The sequence below is a fragment of the Rhinoraja longicauda genome, chromosome 16, assembly GCF_053455715.1.
Source record: "Rhinoraja longicauda isolate Sanriku21f chromosome 16, sRhiLon1.1, whole genome shotgun sequence".
NCBI lineage: Eukaryota > Metazoa > Chordata > Chondrichthyes > Rajiformes > Arhynchobatidae > Rhinoraja > Rhinoraja longicauda.
Genome location: NC_135968.1, coordinates 4,145,360 through 4,161,896, shown reverse-complemented (window position 1 = coordinate 4,161,896; position 16,537 = coordinate 4,145,360). Strand labels below are relative to the sequence as shown.

The 16,537-nt window shown below is 47.9% G+C and overlaps 2 protein-coding genes across 2 annotated transcripts in view; both read right to left on the bottom strand.

Moving 5' to 3' along the window:
- The window catches only part of LOC144601450 (uncharacterized), a 201,734-nt gene that overhangs the window by 29,538 nt on the left and 155,659 nt on the right, over positions 1 to 16,537 (bottom strand). The window contains 2 exon segments of the mRNA XM_078413584.1: positions 4,718 to 4,945; positions 13,172 to 13,393. Coding sequence (XP_078269710.1) covers positions 4,718 to 4,945; positions 13,172 to 13,393 — 450 coding nt within the window.
- LOC144601129 (uncharacterized) lies at positions 9,827 to 14,684 on the bottom strand. Its single transcript, XM_078413083.1, has 3 exons — positions 14,524 to 14,684; positions 12,891 to 13,141; positions 9,827 to 10,618 (listed from the first exon to the last, which is right to left on the bottom strand). Exons 2-3 carry the CDS (start codon positions 12,953 to 12,955, stop codon positions 9,979 to 9,981), a joined length of 705 nt encoding a protein of 234 aa, XP_078269209.1. The 5' UTR covers positions 12,956 to 13,141; positions 14,524 to 14,684; the 3' UTR covers positions 9,827 to 9,978.

Below are 16,537 nucleotides of genomic sequence, written 5' to 3'. Positions count from 1 at the left end.
CTAAACAAACATTGTCAGCATAACACATAAAATTTTCACTTGATAAAGTTCGACATATATAAGTCATATATAGAGTACAAAACAATATACCTGTAATGCTTTCAGAATTGGAAGAGATGTATTCCACAATTTTTCATATTTTTGGTCACACACGTGTCTAAGAATGGGCCTGTCGTGTTTGCAGTTCTGACCACAAAGCTCGAGGAAGGATGTCATGAAGGTGGAAAGAACGCAGTTGCATTTTTCGTATTTTTAAATAGGAACTGGTAAAAGAAAAGAAAAAGACTGATGACCAAGCACATCGCGGGTCAGGCAGCATCTGTGGAAAGAGAAACTTGAAGGGGGGGCCAATATCCTGGCTGGAAAGTTTACAAGAGCTGCTCGGTAGTATTTAGTTCAGGTAGTAGTTTCTTCAGGAAACGGGGCTTCTCCTCCTCCATTATAGATGAGGCTCTCACTAGGGTCTCTTCTACATTCTTCAGGAAACGGGGCTTCCTCTCCTCCATTATAGATGAGGCTCTCACTAAGATCTCTTCTACATCCCGCAGCTCCGCTCTTGCTCCCCCTCCCCCCACTCGCAACAAGGACAGAATCCCCCTCGTTCTCATCTTCCACCCCACCAGCCAGCGGATCCAACAAATCATCCACCAACATTTCCGTCACCTACAACGGGACCCCACCACTGGCCATATCTTCCCATCCCCTCCCCTCTCTGCGTTCCGCAGAGACTGTTCCCTCCATAACTCCCTAGTCCACTTGTCCCTTCATACCCAAACCACCCCAACCCTGGGCACTTTCCCCTGCAACCGCACGAGATGCAACACCTGTCCCTTTACCTCCCCCCTCAACTCCATCCAAGGATCCAAACAGTCTTTCCAGGTGAGACAAAGGTTCACCTGCACCTCCTCCAACCTCATCTATTGCATCCGCTGCTCTAGGTGTCAACTTATTTACATCGGCAAAACCAAGTGCAGGCTCGGCGATCACTTCGCTGAACACCCGCGCTCAGTCCGCATTAGCCAAACTGATCGCCCGGTGGCCGAGCACTTCAACTCCCCCTCCCATTCCCAGTCTGACCTTTCTGCCATGGGCCTCCTCCAGTGCCATAGTGAGGCCCACCGGAAATTGGAGGAACAGCACCTCATATTTCGCCTGGGCAGTTTGCAGCCCAGTGGTATGAACTTCGACTTCTCCAACTTTAGATAGTTCCTCTGTCTCTCCCGTCCCCTCCTCCTTCCCAGATCTCCCTCTATCTTCCTGTCTCCACCTATATCCTTCATTTGCCCCGCCCCCCTGACATCAGTCTGAAGAAGGGTCTCGACCCGAAACGTCACCCATTCCTTCTCTCCCGAGATGCTGCCTGACCTGCTGAGTTACTCCAGCATTTTGTGAATAAATACCTTCGGTAGTATTCAAACCCAACTGAGAAAGTTGAGGTAAATATAGAAGTTAAAGCAAACAGATTCAGTAGGCAAGAGGATAGGGCAGGAAGCAAGGAAGGTCTGATATGGTAAAATGCATTTATATTTTAATGAAAGAAGCCTGACAAAGTGCAGCAGATGACATCAGGGCAAGGAAAGGTACATGGGACTGGGATATTAGTTACTTCAGAAACATGGTTGAAAGGAAAAAAACTTATCAAGTCTCTCCTTGCATCTCAAGCCCTCCTGTCCCAGTAACCCCCTTGTGAATCTTTTCTGCACTCTTTCCAACATAATGGCATGCTTTGAGACCCAGAATGAGACCCCGAAGAAGGGTCTCGACCCGAAACGTCACCCATTCCTTCTCTCCAGAGATGCTGCCTGTCCCACTGAGTTACTCCAGCATTTTGTGTCTATCTTCCCTTTCTAGAACTCTGTGACCCGGACTGCATGCAAGCCGACAAGTACAGCCCCACCAATATTAAGAGCAGTTCGAACTTTCTTCACTGTCCATTCCCAATTTTGGAGTTATCTCAGATTACATCAGGATCGAGATCAATGGGAAAAGTAAGCCAAGGGAATTTAACGTGGACAAGTGTAAAGTATTGCTTCTTGGGAAAGGATCCAAGACATGGATAGAAAATTGGTTGACAGACAGAAAGCAAAGAGTGGGGATAAATGGGGCCCTTTCGGAATGGCAGGCAGTGACCAGTGGGGTACCGCAAGGTTCGGTGCTGGGACCCCAGCTATTTACAATATACATTAATGACTTAGACGAAGGGATTAAAAGTACCATTAGCAAATTTGCAGATGATACTAAGCTGGGGGGTAGTGTGAATTGTGAGGAAGATGCAATAAGGCTGCAGGGTGACTTGGACAGGTTGTGTGAGTGGGCGGATACATGGCAGATGCAGTTTAATGTAGATAAGTGTGAGGTTATTCACTTTGGAAGTAAGAATAGAAAGGCAGATTATTATCTGAATGGTGTCAAGTTAGGAGGAGGGGGAGTTCAACGAGATCTGGGTGTCCTAGTGCATCAGTCAATGAAAGGAAGCATGCAGGTACAGCAGGCAGTGAAGAAAGCCAATGGAATGTTGGCCTTCGTAACAAGAGGAGTTGAGTATAGGAGCAAAGAGGTCCTTCTACAGTTGTACCGGGCCCTGGTGAGACCGCACCTGGAGTACTGTGTGCAGTTTTGGTCTCCAAATTTGAGGAAGGATATTCTTGCTATGGAGGGCGTGCAGCGTAGGTTCACTAGGTTAATTCCCGGAATGGCGGGACTGTCGTATGTTGAAAGGCTGGAGCGATTGGGCTTGTATACACTGGAATTTAGAAGGATGAGGGGGGATCTTATTGAAACATATAAAATAATTAGGGGATTGGACACATTAGAGGCAGGAAACATGTTCCCAATGTTGGGGGAGTCCAGAACAAGGGGCCACAGTTTAAGAATAAGGGGTAGGCCATTTAGAACAGAGATGAGGAAGAACTTTTTCAGTCAGAGAGTGGTGAAGGTGTGGAATTCTCTGCCTCAGAAGGCAGTGGAGGCCAGTTCGTTGGATGCTTTCAAGAGAGAGCTGGATAGAGCTCTTAAGGATAGCGGAGTGAGGGGGTATGGGGAGAAGGCAGGAACGGGGTACTGATTGAGAGTGATCAGCCATGATCGCATTGAATGGTGGTGCTGGCTCGAAGGGCTGAATGGCCTACTCCTGTACCTATTGTCTATTGTCTATTAAACAAAGGCAGGACTTGTACAGTAAATGGTTGTCGGGCAGCGAGATTGAGGGGGTACTAGTATATATTTTCGTGAAAGTGGTGACACAGGTAGCTAGGATGACAAAAAAGGCAATTGGCTGACTTGCCTGCATTGGCCAGAGGAGGGAGTACTTGCGTTGGGATGTTGTGTTACAGTTGTGCAAGTCCTTGGGACCGCGCTTAAGATACTGCGTGCAGTTCATAAGTTTCATAACTCCTAAGAGTATAATTAGGCCATTCGCCCCATCGGGTCTACTCCGCCATTCCATTATGGTTCATCCATCTTTCCCTCTCAATTAGGGCTGCCAACTGTCCCGCAATAGCCGGGACATCCCGTATTTTGGGCTAAATTGGTTTGTCCCGTACTGGACCACCCTTGTCCCGTATTAGTCCCGGGGGGTGCTGTAGGCCCGGATAGTGTAGGCCCCAACAGTGTAGGAAAAAACCCTGCAGATGCTGGTTAAAATCGAAGGTAGACACAAAATGCTGGAGTAACTCAGCGGGACGGGCAGCATCTCTGGAGAGAAAGAATCGGCGACTTTTCGGGTCGAGACCCTTCTTCAGATGGAAGATTTAAAAAAAACTAAAATACTTTATTTCTGAGTGTTTTGCGCAAGCCAACCTTACCTTTCCCTCCCCACCCTCTCCCCAGGCCCAGCCCCATGACAGTACCGACTGAGATTAAACGGCCCCGGCAACGCACGGCTCAGTTTGGGCACGGTGATCTGCGGGCGTGGTACCCGGCTCAGTGACGCTACCGGTCCGGGCTCTCGGCTTCTCCTGCAGCCACTCCGCACCTTGCTCCGTGCAAGAGATCCTACTGCAGTTGTACAGGGCGCTGGTGAGACTGCATCTGGAGTATTGTGTGCAGTTTTGGTCTAATTTGAGGAAGGACTTTATTGCTATTGCAGGAGTGCAGCATAGGTTCACCAGGTTAATTCCCGGAATGGCTGGACTGACATATGATGAAAGGATGGGTCGACTGGGCTTCTATTCACTGGGATTTAGAAGGATGAGATGGGATCTTATAGAAACATATAAAATTCTTAAAGGAAAGGACGGGCAGGAAAAATGTTCCCGATGTTGGGGGAGTTCAGAACCAGGGGCAATACTTCGCTTTTCGAGATGTTCCCTTTTTCCACCTTCACCCTCTCGGCAAAAATAAAAACCCACTAAAGAAAGGTATGTTGTCACTTTCCCAGTTGTTTCTCCTTCTATCGAATCTGCTGACAGTTTCGAGTATTTACCTTTTGAATATTATGGAGGGAACTCCCTGATGTTGGGGTGTGGAGAGCGGGCGGCGGTAAGAAGGAATGATGTGTGGGAAGGAACTGCAGATGATGGTTTAAACCGAAAATAGACACAAAAAAGCTAGAGTAACTCAGCGGGTCAGACAGCATCTCTGGAGAAAAGAAATAGATGACGTTTCGGGTCGAGACCCTATTCTTCAGATTGTGGTACTGCTCCTTGTGCGGCATCCCGCAGTGATTCTGCAAGAAGTCTCCCCAGCCGCTTGCTGCATCTCAGCCCAGCGCCTGGACCTGGGCGTGGATTAAACCCACGCTGCGAAGTTCCGCTCCTCTCTGCCGCCGAGATCCCGGGAAGCGTCCGTGTCTACGGTCCAGTAGCGGCGGCGTCACGTCTGCAGCGCTCCCGGCTTGTTCAGCACTGGCAGGGCACTTTCTCAACCGCGATGATTCCTGGGAGGTTTGGCTGCCATGTAAACTCATGGCTGAAAACACCGCACATCTCATATTTCGCTTGGGTAGCTTACAACCCAACGGGATGAAATAGAATTATCCAGTGTTAGATAACCTCCCCTTTCCCTGTGTTACATCTGGACTCGCACCTATTTCTAACCGCAGCCCCCCCCCCCCGTCCCTCCCTCCCTTCTATGGCTTCACAATTCGCAACTCTTCAAACCTTTTGTCTCACATCTTGGGTTTTTTTCATCCCTGGCCATTTGTCCATCAGCCTCTCACCCCCTCCCCTTGTTTATGCCCACCTATTAGCTGTCATGCTTTGTCCTGCCCCTCCTCACTTACAGCTTCCTTTCCTCTACCCCCCCACTTACAATCCATCTGAAGAAAGGTCCCGACTTGCAGCGTCACCTCTCCATGTTCTCCATGGATGCTGCTGCACCCTGAGTTATTCCAGCCCTTTGTGCCATTTTTTGTAAACCAGCAGCTACAGTTCATTGTTTTTACCTTTTCGCAGACTTCTGAGTTAGCTGACTCACACTAGGTTCAGTCTCTGGAAACAATTTTTAAATACCCCCATTTTGGTGGGGTTTTTTTTGTTCCCTCCCTGTCCTCACCCCCACCATTTCTACTCTAAACCCCCTCTGTCCGGTCGTCATGGAAACAGGAACATGGGGTCAGTGAAAGAACATGGCGCAAAGGAAACGGACTTTATTCCACCGGCAGAGCAGGCAGGAAGGAAGGAGCTGATTGAACTGTTCCTGTTTCTATATCTGGTGTGATTCCTGCCCTCTCCGTGCTGGTCTCTCGCACACACTCCATATGAACCATTCTACTGTGCCCCCTACTCCCTCCTTCAAGCTTCTGTCTCTCTCAAAATACCCAACCCCACAAACACAAAGTTGCTCTTTTAAACCACCAGTTGAGGTTCTAGTCAATCTAAATATTCTTACCTATGACATGGTTTCAAATGTTGGCAATCTTTGTTTAATTAGACTCTGTTTAAATTATGTTAATAGCATTGTTACATCAAAGATCTAAGATATATATGTGAAAATAAAAAAGTAGATCCTGAAATAATTATCTTTCCACACCCTCATGCACTTACCTCATCCTCAGTTAGATGTTCCAATAAATAATATTCATTTGCGTTACTCAGATTTTTGCGCAACAATGTTGCCCCATTTTGAACTCATCCTATTTATTATACTTTTTTCTCTGTGAACTTCATGCAAACAAGGAATTTAATTGCGCCCTATCGTATATTATGAGAACCAAAGTTTGATGTCGTGGAGCTGTACATAGTCATACAGCATCAAAATAGGCCCATTGCCCTAAATTGTCCTTGTTGAACAACATGTCTCATCTACACTATTGCCACCTACCTGCATGTGGCCCATATCCCTCCAAACCTATCCTATCCATGTACCTATCTAAAGGATTCTTAAATGTTGTACTACCATCTGCCTCAAATATCTCCTCCGGCAGCTCGATCCACACACAAACCACCGTTTGTGTAGAAAAAAAAGTCGCCCCTCAGGTCCTTATTAAATCTCTCCCCCCACCACTTAAACCTTTGTCCTCTGGTTCTAGATTCCCCCACTCTGGGTAAAAGACCCATGCATTTACAACATCTATTCCTCTAATGATATTGTACATCTCTAGAAGATCAGCCCTCATCCTCTTGCGCTCTAAGGAATAAAGTCCTGGCCTGTGAGGCTAGGTTGCTGGAGAACACAGGGGAACTTAGATCAGCTGGAAAATTGGGCAGAGTGGTGGCAGAGGGAATTTAATCCAGACAAGGGTGAGTTAATGTATTTTTTGAGTTTTCTAATTCCTGCATGACGTATATAGTAAACAGCAGGGACCCGAGAAACAATGATGTTCAGAGAACACAAAGTGCTGCGGTAACTCTGCAGGTCAGACAGCATCTCCAGAGAGCCTTTTCTGCCCTACGTGATTTAGAATGCTAAAGATTCACCACCAACAATGGAGGACCTGGAGCGGGGGGACCACCAGGAGGGGGGAGGGGAAAACAATGGAGGACCCGGAGCGGGGGAGGAGGAGTAAACAAAGAAGGAGCCGGCTGGGGTTCTTTGTAACTTTGTCAGCGCCGTATGCGGCGACTATTTGCATACCTTGCGTGTGCAAGCAACGAATTTCACTGTACCTTGTCACATGTGACAATAAAATATTACATTCTATTCCACTCCCTCTGTAAGATCGAGATATATCCTTCTATCCTGAGACCCGTTTATTCCAATAATCTGTCTTTCATACAATAACCAATCTTCAAACTGTGCCAATTCACTTCCCCAACTCCACGAGTTCTTATTGTGAGCACCAACCATGCATGTGGCTCCTTGTCAAACGTGATTTGAAAATCTTCGTGTAATTCATCTGCAACTTCCTCTGTTCTGTGTAGAAACAATTACTGCAGATTCTGTTTACAAAAGGATAAAAAGTGCTAGAGTAACTCAGTGGGGCAGGCAGTATCTCTGGAGAACATGGATAGGTGACATTTCAGATTGAGACCCTTCTTCAGACTGACATCAGATCCCGACCCAAAAAGTTGGGAAGTCATGTTGCAGTTGTATAAGACGTTGGTGAGACCACATTTAGAATATTGTGTTCAGTTCTGGGCACCATGTTATAGGATATTGTCAAGCTTGAAATGGTTCAGAGAAGATTTATGAGGATGTTGCCAGGACTAGAAGGTCTGAGCTATAGGGAGAGCTTGAGTAGGCTAGGTCTCTATTCCTTGGAGCGCAGGAGGATGAGGGGTGATATTATAGAGGTGTATAAAATCAAGAGAGGAATAGATCAGGTAGAATCTCTTGCCCAGAGTATTCGAATCGAGGACCAGAGGACATAGGTTCAAGGTGAAGTGGAAAATAGGAATCTGAGGAGTAACTTTTTCACACAAAGGGTGGTGGGTGTATGGAACAAACTGCCAAAGGAGGTAGTTGAGGCTGGGATTATCCCAACGTTTAAGAAACAGTTAGACAGGTGCATGGATCGGACTGGTTTGGAGGGATATGGACCAAGCGCAGGCAGGTGGGACTCGTGTAGCTGGGACATGTTGGGCGATGTGGGCAAGTTGGGCCGAAGGGCCTGTTTCCACATTGTATCACTCTATGACTCTTATCACCTATCAATGTTCTCCCGTGATGCTACCTGACCCGCTGAGTTACTCCAGCACTGTTATCTTCTTGTCTACTGTGACTGCTGGTTGCCTCCTTGAAATGCAGCAAATTTGTCTGATGTCATTAACTTTTCATGAAACTATGTTTACTTAGTTTGATTACTTTAAGCTTTTGTAAATAACCCAGTTAATTCTTCCTTGATTATAGACTGCAGCACCTTTGGAACAATAGATGCTAAGCTAATGAACCTATAGATACCCATTTTTTCAATCCCCCTCGCCCCCCCCCTCTTAAACATGCAGTATACATTAACAGTTTTGGAACCCACTGGTGCTCTACTGGAATCTCCGAGTTTTGGAAATACTTCAACCAGTGGTACTATTGTTTCTATCAGTGGCCTGTACCTTGGGTACAGGCCACTGAGACCTGGTGATTGTGATCCAACTGCAAAGGCCAAATCTTGTCCAAATAGTTTAGCTTAGAGAAACACCATGGAAACAGGCCTTTCAGCCCACTGAGTCCACACCGACCATCAACCACCTGTTCGCACTAGTTCAATGTTACACTATTTTCTCATCCATTACCTATATACTTGGGGCAATTTTACAGAGGCCAATTAACCTACAAACCTGCACGTCTTTGGGATATGGGAGGAAACCAGAGCACTTCGAGGAAACCCGCTCGGTCACTGGGAGAATGTGCAAACTCCACACAGACAGCACCCAAGGTCAGGATTGAACCCGGGTCACTGATGGTGTGAAGCAGTGGCTCTACCACCTGTGCCATTTTGCTGCTCTCTCATCCTTCCTCCAAGTATTAAAAGTATTTGGAAGAAGAATGGGAGAAATAAGGAAAGATATTTCCACTCAGTGTTCGGGATCTGGAACTTTCTGCCTTAAATGGTGTGATAGACAGAAATCTCATCACATTTAAATAGCTTAAATAGCACTCTATGACACTTGAATGTGTTCACTTGAAGAGCTGAAACCATTATTTATTTCAAATTTACCAATTAGTTTAGTTTAGAGATACTGCACGGAAACAGGCCCTTTCGGCCCACTGGGTCCACGCCGACCAGCGATCCCCGCACATTAACACTATCCTATACCCACTAGGGACAATTTTAACATTTACCAAGCTAATTAACCTAGAAACCTGTACGTCTTTGGAGTGTGGGAGAAAACCGAAGATCTCGGAGAAAACCCACGCAGGTAGAACGTACAAACTCCGTACAGACACCACCCGTAGTCGGGATCGAACCCGGGTCTCCGGCGCTGCATTCGCTGTAAGGAGAGTTGTGAATCTGTGGAATTCTCTGCCTCAGAGGGCAGTGGAGGCCAATTCTCTGAATACATTCAAGAGAGAGCTAGATAGAGCTCTTAAGGATAGCGGAGTCAGGGGGTATGGGGAGAAAGCAGGAACGGGGTACTGATTGAGAATGATCAGCCATGATCACATTGAATGGCGGTGCTGGATCGAAGGGCCGAATGGCCTACTCCTGCACCTATTGTCTATTATCTAACTCTACCGCTGCGCCACCGTGTCGCCCTTAAATTGAATCAAAATCAATTTTCAATTGTAGCAAGAGTGACAGCCTTGTATAATGTCAGAATGTTTCATCACTCTCCTCCTATAGTGACTATAGTGAGCAGAGTCCTGAACTCCCCCACCCTACCACCAGCAGATAATTTCTCCTTCCCTACCCTGTCTGCTATCTTCCATATCACAAAAGAAACTTCAAACAAAAGCCTGTTTCTGTGCCAGGAAGTAGACTTTAAATGGACTATGCACTAGATGTTGGAGATAACAACAATTTATTTGTCTAAAGCATTAAGTTTTGGCTCAGCTACAGGGGATGTGAACATCAGCAGAATTAACCCATGCTGGGACAGTGAATATTCTCCAACCCTGGATATAACGATCAGGAGCGCCGACAGCAGAATACAGCTCCTGCAGTCACTTGTGGACTCGCTGGTGCTTCCGAAGACCAGCTGAATGAGCAAATCCCTTCCCGCATCTAAAACAGGTGAAGGGCCTCTCCCCGGTATGAAGTCGCTGGTGCATCATCAAGCTGTCTGACCGAGTGAATCCCTTCCCGCACAGAGTGCAGGTGAACGGCTTCTCCCCGGTGTGCACCCGCTGGTGTATCAGCAGGTTGGACGACTGCGTGAACCCCTTCCCGCACTCGGAGCAGGTGAAGGGTCTCTCCCCGGAATGAACTCGCCGATGCTCCTGCAGGTGGGATAACTGTTTGAACCCTTTCCCGCACACGGAGCAGGTGAAGGGCCTCTCCCCGGTGTGACTGCGACGATGAGCTTCTAGGTGGGACGGGCAAAGGAATCCCTTCCCACAGTCCCCGCACTTCCACGGTTTCTCCCCGGTACGTCTGTTCCAGTGACCCGAGAATCCGGAAACAGGGACGAAGCCTGATCCACACCCAGAACCCGTAAACAGCGCCTCCGCGCTGTGGATGGAGCTGTTGGCTTCCACGTCAAACGGCTGATGGTCAGCTTCCTGTGGATCGAGCGACTCTAGCAGATCAGGAGGTGTTGCTTGGTCTGGGCTTCCTGACTGTGAATCCTCCATTTCTGACACCCTGTAAAATTATATTAAAGGAATCGTGAGATAATGACTGCAAACAATGCAGAAAGGCGAGGTTTAGTTTTAAGTTTATTATTGCTACCTGTGCCGAGGTACAGTGGAAAGCTATGTTTTGCAAGCTCTCCAAATTGATCAGGTAATACTATACACAAATACAATCAATAATCAATCAAAAAAATAAAATGCTGGTGGACCTAACGGGTTCAGGCAGCATCTGCGGAGGCAAAGGAAAGGCCAATGTTACAGGTCCAGACCATGAGTGTGCAGAAAGAAGATCGCTCGTATATAGACATGAACAGGAGGGACGAGATAGAGGCTGGTGAAAAAGACAAGAGATTGCAGATGTTGGAATCTTGAGCAAACACAAAGTGCTGGAGGAACTCACCAGGACAGGCAGCATCAGTTCAGTGGATGGGCAGGTCATTTGGTTCCCTGATTCAGACCAATGGAAGGGGGGACAGAACTTGGTAAAGAGAGGTGGTAGTGGGGCAAAGCCTGGCATGTGATAGGTGGACACAGGCGAGGGGGTGGGGTGACTGGCAGATGGGTGGAGTAAGTGACAAAAGCTGGAGGTGAAAAAGAAACAAAGGTGTCAGACAAGAAGTGGATGAGTGATGCATTAATATAATCATGTCAAACTCGTACAATAATTAGGCAGAGCAAAGTGCTCTGCACATCAGGACCATCAAAATCAATAGACAAGGTTGGAAAATATGTAGGTGAGCCTTGGTCTCACCTGGAAGATCTGCTGAGGTCTTTGGATGGAGCATGGAAGTCACATCTCCTGCAGTTGCAGTGAAAGTGCCTGGGAGGGATGGGAATGGATGAGCAAACCTAGGAGTTGGAGGTAGAGCAGTCTCTCTGGAAAGCAGAGAAGGATGGGGACGGGAAGAGGAGATTGGTGGTGGGACCATTGAAGGTAGTGGAAACGTCATAGAATGATGTATTCGTTACGGAGTCTGGTGGGGCAAAAGGTGAGGACCAGGGGAACACTATCTTTGTTTTCTCTCTGGAGGGGAGGAGCAGAACTGCAGGTCTGAAAGACATGGGTGAGCACTCTATTCACAATAGCAGGAGGGAAATCATGTTTACTGAAGAGGACATCTTGGCAGCAGATGCAGTAGAGACTGGGTAATTAGGGATAAGGGATTGACAGAACAGTACAACACAGTGGGTTCTTCAGCCAAATTTAATGCCAAGTTAAACTGATCTCATCTGCCTGAACATGATCCACATCTCTCTATTCCTTGCACTTCCATATGCCTATCTAAAAGGCTTTTAAATGCCATTATCCTATCTGCCACTCTCACCACTCCTGGCAATGGGTTCCAGGCCCCCATTACTCTCTCTGTAAAAAAAAAACTTGCCCCGCACATCTCCAATAAACTTTTCTCCTCTCACCTTATAGCTATGCCCTCTCGTGTTGGGCATTTCCACCCCGGGAAAAAGGTTCTGACTGGGATAGCATCCTTTTGGTCATTTATCGCTTACCTACCCCTATCTCACCTCTTAAGAATAAGAGTTTAAGAATAAGGGGTAGGCCATTTAGAACAGAGATGAGGTAAACCTTTTTCAGTCAGAGTTGCAAATCTGTGGAATTCTCTGCCTCAGAAGGCAGTGGAGGCCAGTTCTCTGGATGCTTTCAAGAGAGAGCTAGATAGAGCTCTTAAAGATAGCGGAGTCAGGGGGTATGGGGAGAAGGCAGGAACGGGGTACTGATTGTGAATGATCAACCATGATCACATTGAGTGGCGGTGCTGTGTCAAAGGGCTGAATGGGCTACTCCTGCACCTATTGTCCATTGTCTATTGTCTTTGTAGTGGCAACCTTTCCTCTTAAAGCAGACCTGATGCAGAGACTCAACCCGAAATATCAACCTTCACTTTTTCTCGACAAATACCGCCTGAGACGTTTTCTTCCAGCAGATACAAGAACTGCAAATGCTGCTTTCGAGTAAAACAAAGTGCTGAAGTAAATCAGCAAATCAGACTGATTCTGGTGGTGGGGGTGGGAAGAAAGCTCGAAGAGAGGTGGAGGCGGGACAAACCCTAGCAAGTGATAGCTAGGTCCAAATGGGGAGGGGGTTGACTGGCAGATGGTTGAACAAAGGCTCGAGATGAAAAGACAAAAGATAGTGAGATAAGGGGAGTAGAAGCCTGAAATGTGAAGCCAGAGGAAGGAATAAAGGTGGAAGGGGATTTAAGAAATGCGTGCACATCAAAGTGGGAGCAGAGAAGGGGGGAGGGGTGTGTTTGTATATTAGTTACCTAAAATTGGAGATTTCAATGTTCATAGCCAGCAGTTTGTTTCCTTTTGCTCCAGATTCCAGCATCTGCAGTCTCTCTTGCCTTAAGATGTCTTCCCGAGCTTCTCACAAAACTTGAGCAGGCACGTTCAGAAACCGAGCAACGACTCTCTCTCTCTCTCTCTCTCTTTCTCAGCTGAACACACAAAGATCCTTCGATGTTTGGAAGAGCTGCGCGGATCGGATCCCCTTCAGTCCCGGTCAGTATTTCTCCTGCAAGAGAGATAATCTGGCCGTGAATACCTCGCTGCTGCGTGCAGACTTTCCTGCGCCAGCACGATTGCCGGAATCCCAAGATTTCTCCTGCTTTAAAAGCAGCTGAAGCGCGGCCGCAGAGCAACTTCCATTGTGTCTGGCTGCCCCGCCGGCCGCAGAGAGCGCCTTCACAACACCATGGGAATTGAGTGCGCAAGCGTAGGGCACCGGAAGGATGCCGTCAGCTTGAGCAATGTCGACTGGGACAAACTAACGAGGGCACAAAATGCTGGAGAAACTCGAGCAGGTCAGGCAGCGTCCCCGGAGAACACGGAGAGGCGGCGTTTCGGGTCGGGACCCTTCTTCAGACTGAAAGTGGGGGGAGGGGGGAAGAAAGCTGCGAGAGAGGAGAGGCAGGACAGACAAAGCGTGGCGGGTGAATGCAGGGGGGGAGGTGGTTGAGAGATGGTTTGACAAGCATCCATGTTCTCCAGAGACGCTGCCTGACCCGCTGAGTTGTTCCAGCAGTTTGTGTCCTTTGTTCCAACCGCGTGACTAACAAATCCTCCCCTCCCCCCACCGGCCAGCGGACACAGCCTGACACAAAGCATGAGTCCATCTCAGTGTTTCCATGCTACAGCACTGCAGCATGGAAACACTGAGTCCATCTCGATCACTCGTTCACACTAGTTCCATGTTGTCCCACATTCTCATCCACACCCCTACACAATTTTACAGAGACAATTAAACCTAGAAACCTGCATGTCTTTGGGATGTGGGAGGAAACTGGAACACCCGGGGGGGGGGGGGGGGGGGGAGACTCTCGATTAGTAGGGTGTTAGGGGAGAGAAGGCAGGAGAATAGGGTTAGGAGGGACAGATAGATCAGCCATGATTGAATAGTTTAGAGATACAGCGCGGAAACAGGCCCCTTCTGCTCTCCATTAGTAGGGTGTTAGGGGAGAGAAGGCAGGAGAATGGGGTTAGGAGGGAGAGATAGATCAGCCATGATTGAATAGTTTAGTGATACAGCGCGGAAACAGGCCCCTTCTGCTCACCGGGTTCGCGCCCACCAGCGATCCCCGCATATTAACACCATCCTATTCCCACTAGGGACATTTTTTACATTTACCAAGCCAATTAACCTACAAACCTGTACGCCTTTGGAGTGTGGGAGGAAATCGAAGATCTCGGAGAAAACCCACACAGGTTACGGGGAGAACGTGAAAACTCCGTTCAGACAGCACCCGTCGTCAGGATCGAACCCGGGTTCCCAATTCTAAGGCAGCAACTCTACCGCTGCGCCACCGCGTCCGCACTTGATGGGCCCAATTATGTTCCTGTCAATTATGAAACCCGCGTGGCTACAAGGAGAACGTGTAAACACCACATCGACAGCACCTGATGTCCGAAGAAGGGTCTCGACCTGAAACGTCACCTATTCCTTCTCTCCAGAGATGCTGCCTGTCCCGCCGAGTTGCTCCTGCTTTTTGTGTCTATCTTCGGTTTCAACCAGCATCCGCAGTTCCTTCCTACACCTCAGGTCAGGATTGAACCCTGGTCTCTGGTGCTGTGAGGCAGCAGCTCTGCCAGCTGAGCCACCCTTTAAAACATGTTGAAACACGGCGACGTTTCAACAGCTCTGAGTTGGGGAGGGAATCCCTTTGTCAGCGAACTATCTGACTGAGATAACACGAGTGCACACTAGGGAGAAGGGGAATACATATGCCTCACCACTCATCTTCTGAGATGTCAGCAAGGCTTTCGGTTCCACACTTACTGCTGCTAATCATACAGTACGATATGATAGAACTTGTAATATGCGCTAGAACATTATTTATCCCAGGAGGGGAAATTGATCTGCCAACAGTCATAACACACAAGATACATGAAACATAAAATTAAAGTGAGGAGCGGAAAGGATTCAGGATGTGTAAAGATTGGGAGGGGGGGGGGGGGGGATTCTGTCTACCCCACGACAGGAGGGGGAGGAGTTGTACAATTTGATAGCCACAGGGAAGAAGGATATGTGGCGTTCTGTGCTGCATCTTGGTGGAACCAGTCTGTTGCTGAAGGTACTCCTCAGGTTGACTAGTGTGCCATGGAAGGGGTGAGCTGTATTGTCCAAGATGCTCCACAGATTGAGGAGCATCCTCCCCTACAAGACCACCTCCCATTAATCCTGCTCTGCCCCCAAGATGGAGCCAGGCTTCCTGATGAGTTCATAAATCCTGTTGGCATCCGCGGCGTTCACCCTGCTGCACCCAACAGTGAAGAAGATGGCATTGGCTACCACCGATTGGGAGAACATCTGCATCAACTTACTACAGACATTGAAGGAGCAGAGTCTTCTCAAGAAGTACTACCGATTCTGTCCCTTCTTGGTATAGGGCCTCAGTGTTCCTGGACCAGTCCAGTTTACTGTCCAGGTACATGCCAAGGTATTTGTACTCCATGGTAAACTGCACAACCACACCATTGATGGAGATGGGGGACAGGGGTGTTCCTCTCCTTCTCATCACACCCAGTATTGAATTCAGGGATTTGTTCTGCTGATTTAGTTTACTTTAGTTTAGAGATACAGCATGGAAACAGGCCCTTTCGGCGTACCAGGTCTGCGCCGACCAGCGATCCCCGCACATTAACACTATCCTATACCCACTAGGGACAATTTTTACATTTACCAAGCCAATTAACCTACAAACCCAGGGCCGGATTCTGGATCTATGCCAACTGAAATAGTTTCATTGAGTTTACAGATACAGGTCCTTTGGCCCAGCAAGTCTATGCCGACTGTCAATCGCCATTCACACTAGTTCTACTTAATCCCAATTTCTCATCCACTCCTCACACTAGGGTAATTTTACACAGGTCAATTAACCTAAAAAACCCATGTGCCTTTGGGATGTGGGAGAAACCAGAGTAGCAGGAGGAAAGTCACACGGTCACAGGGAGAACGTGCAAACTCCACACAGTCTTCACCCGAGGTCAGGATCGAACCCGGGTCTCTGGTGCTGTGAGGCAGCAACTCTACATCTGCCAATATGTTTCTGTTTGAAGTAATCTTTTTTTCCAAAGCCCTTCATGTCTCCCACCCACTTATGCAGGGAATGTTTGGCATGAATCTGCTGATGACCTTGCAGATGGGATCCAAAACGAATCCCTTCCCACACTCGGAGCAGATAAATAGACTCACTGGTGTGTCAGCAGCAGAGATGACTGAGTGAATGTCTTCCCACACTTAGAGCAGATAAACAGTCTGTCCACTGTATGAATTTGCTGGTGTTTTGTCACGCTCGATTGGGCAGAAAACCCCTTCCCACACTCAGAGCAGGTAAATGGCCTCTCTCCAATGTGAATTTGTTGGTGCATTTTCAAGCTGGACAACCAAGTGAATTCCTTCCCACACTCAGAA

Excerpts from the sequence above, each read along its gene's own strand:
- LOC144601129 (XM_078413083.1), bottom strand. The coding sequence starts at position 12,955 with ATGCTGGAATCTGGAGCAAAAGGAAACAAACTGCTGGCTATGAACATT. Across the intron at positions 10,619-12,890 it reads ATTGAAATCTCCAATTTTAG|GGTGTCAGAAATGGAGGATT; the intron begins GTAACTAATATA and ends ATAATTTTACAG.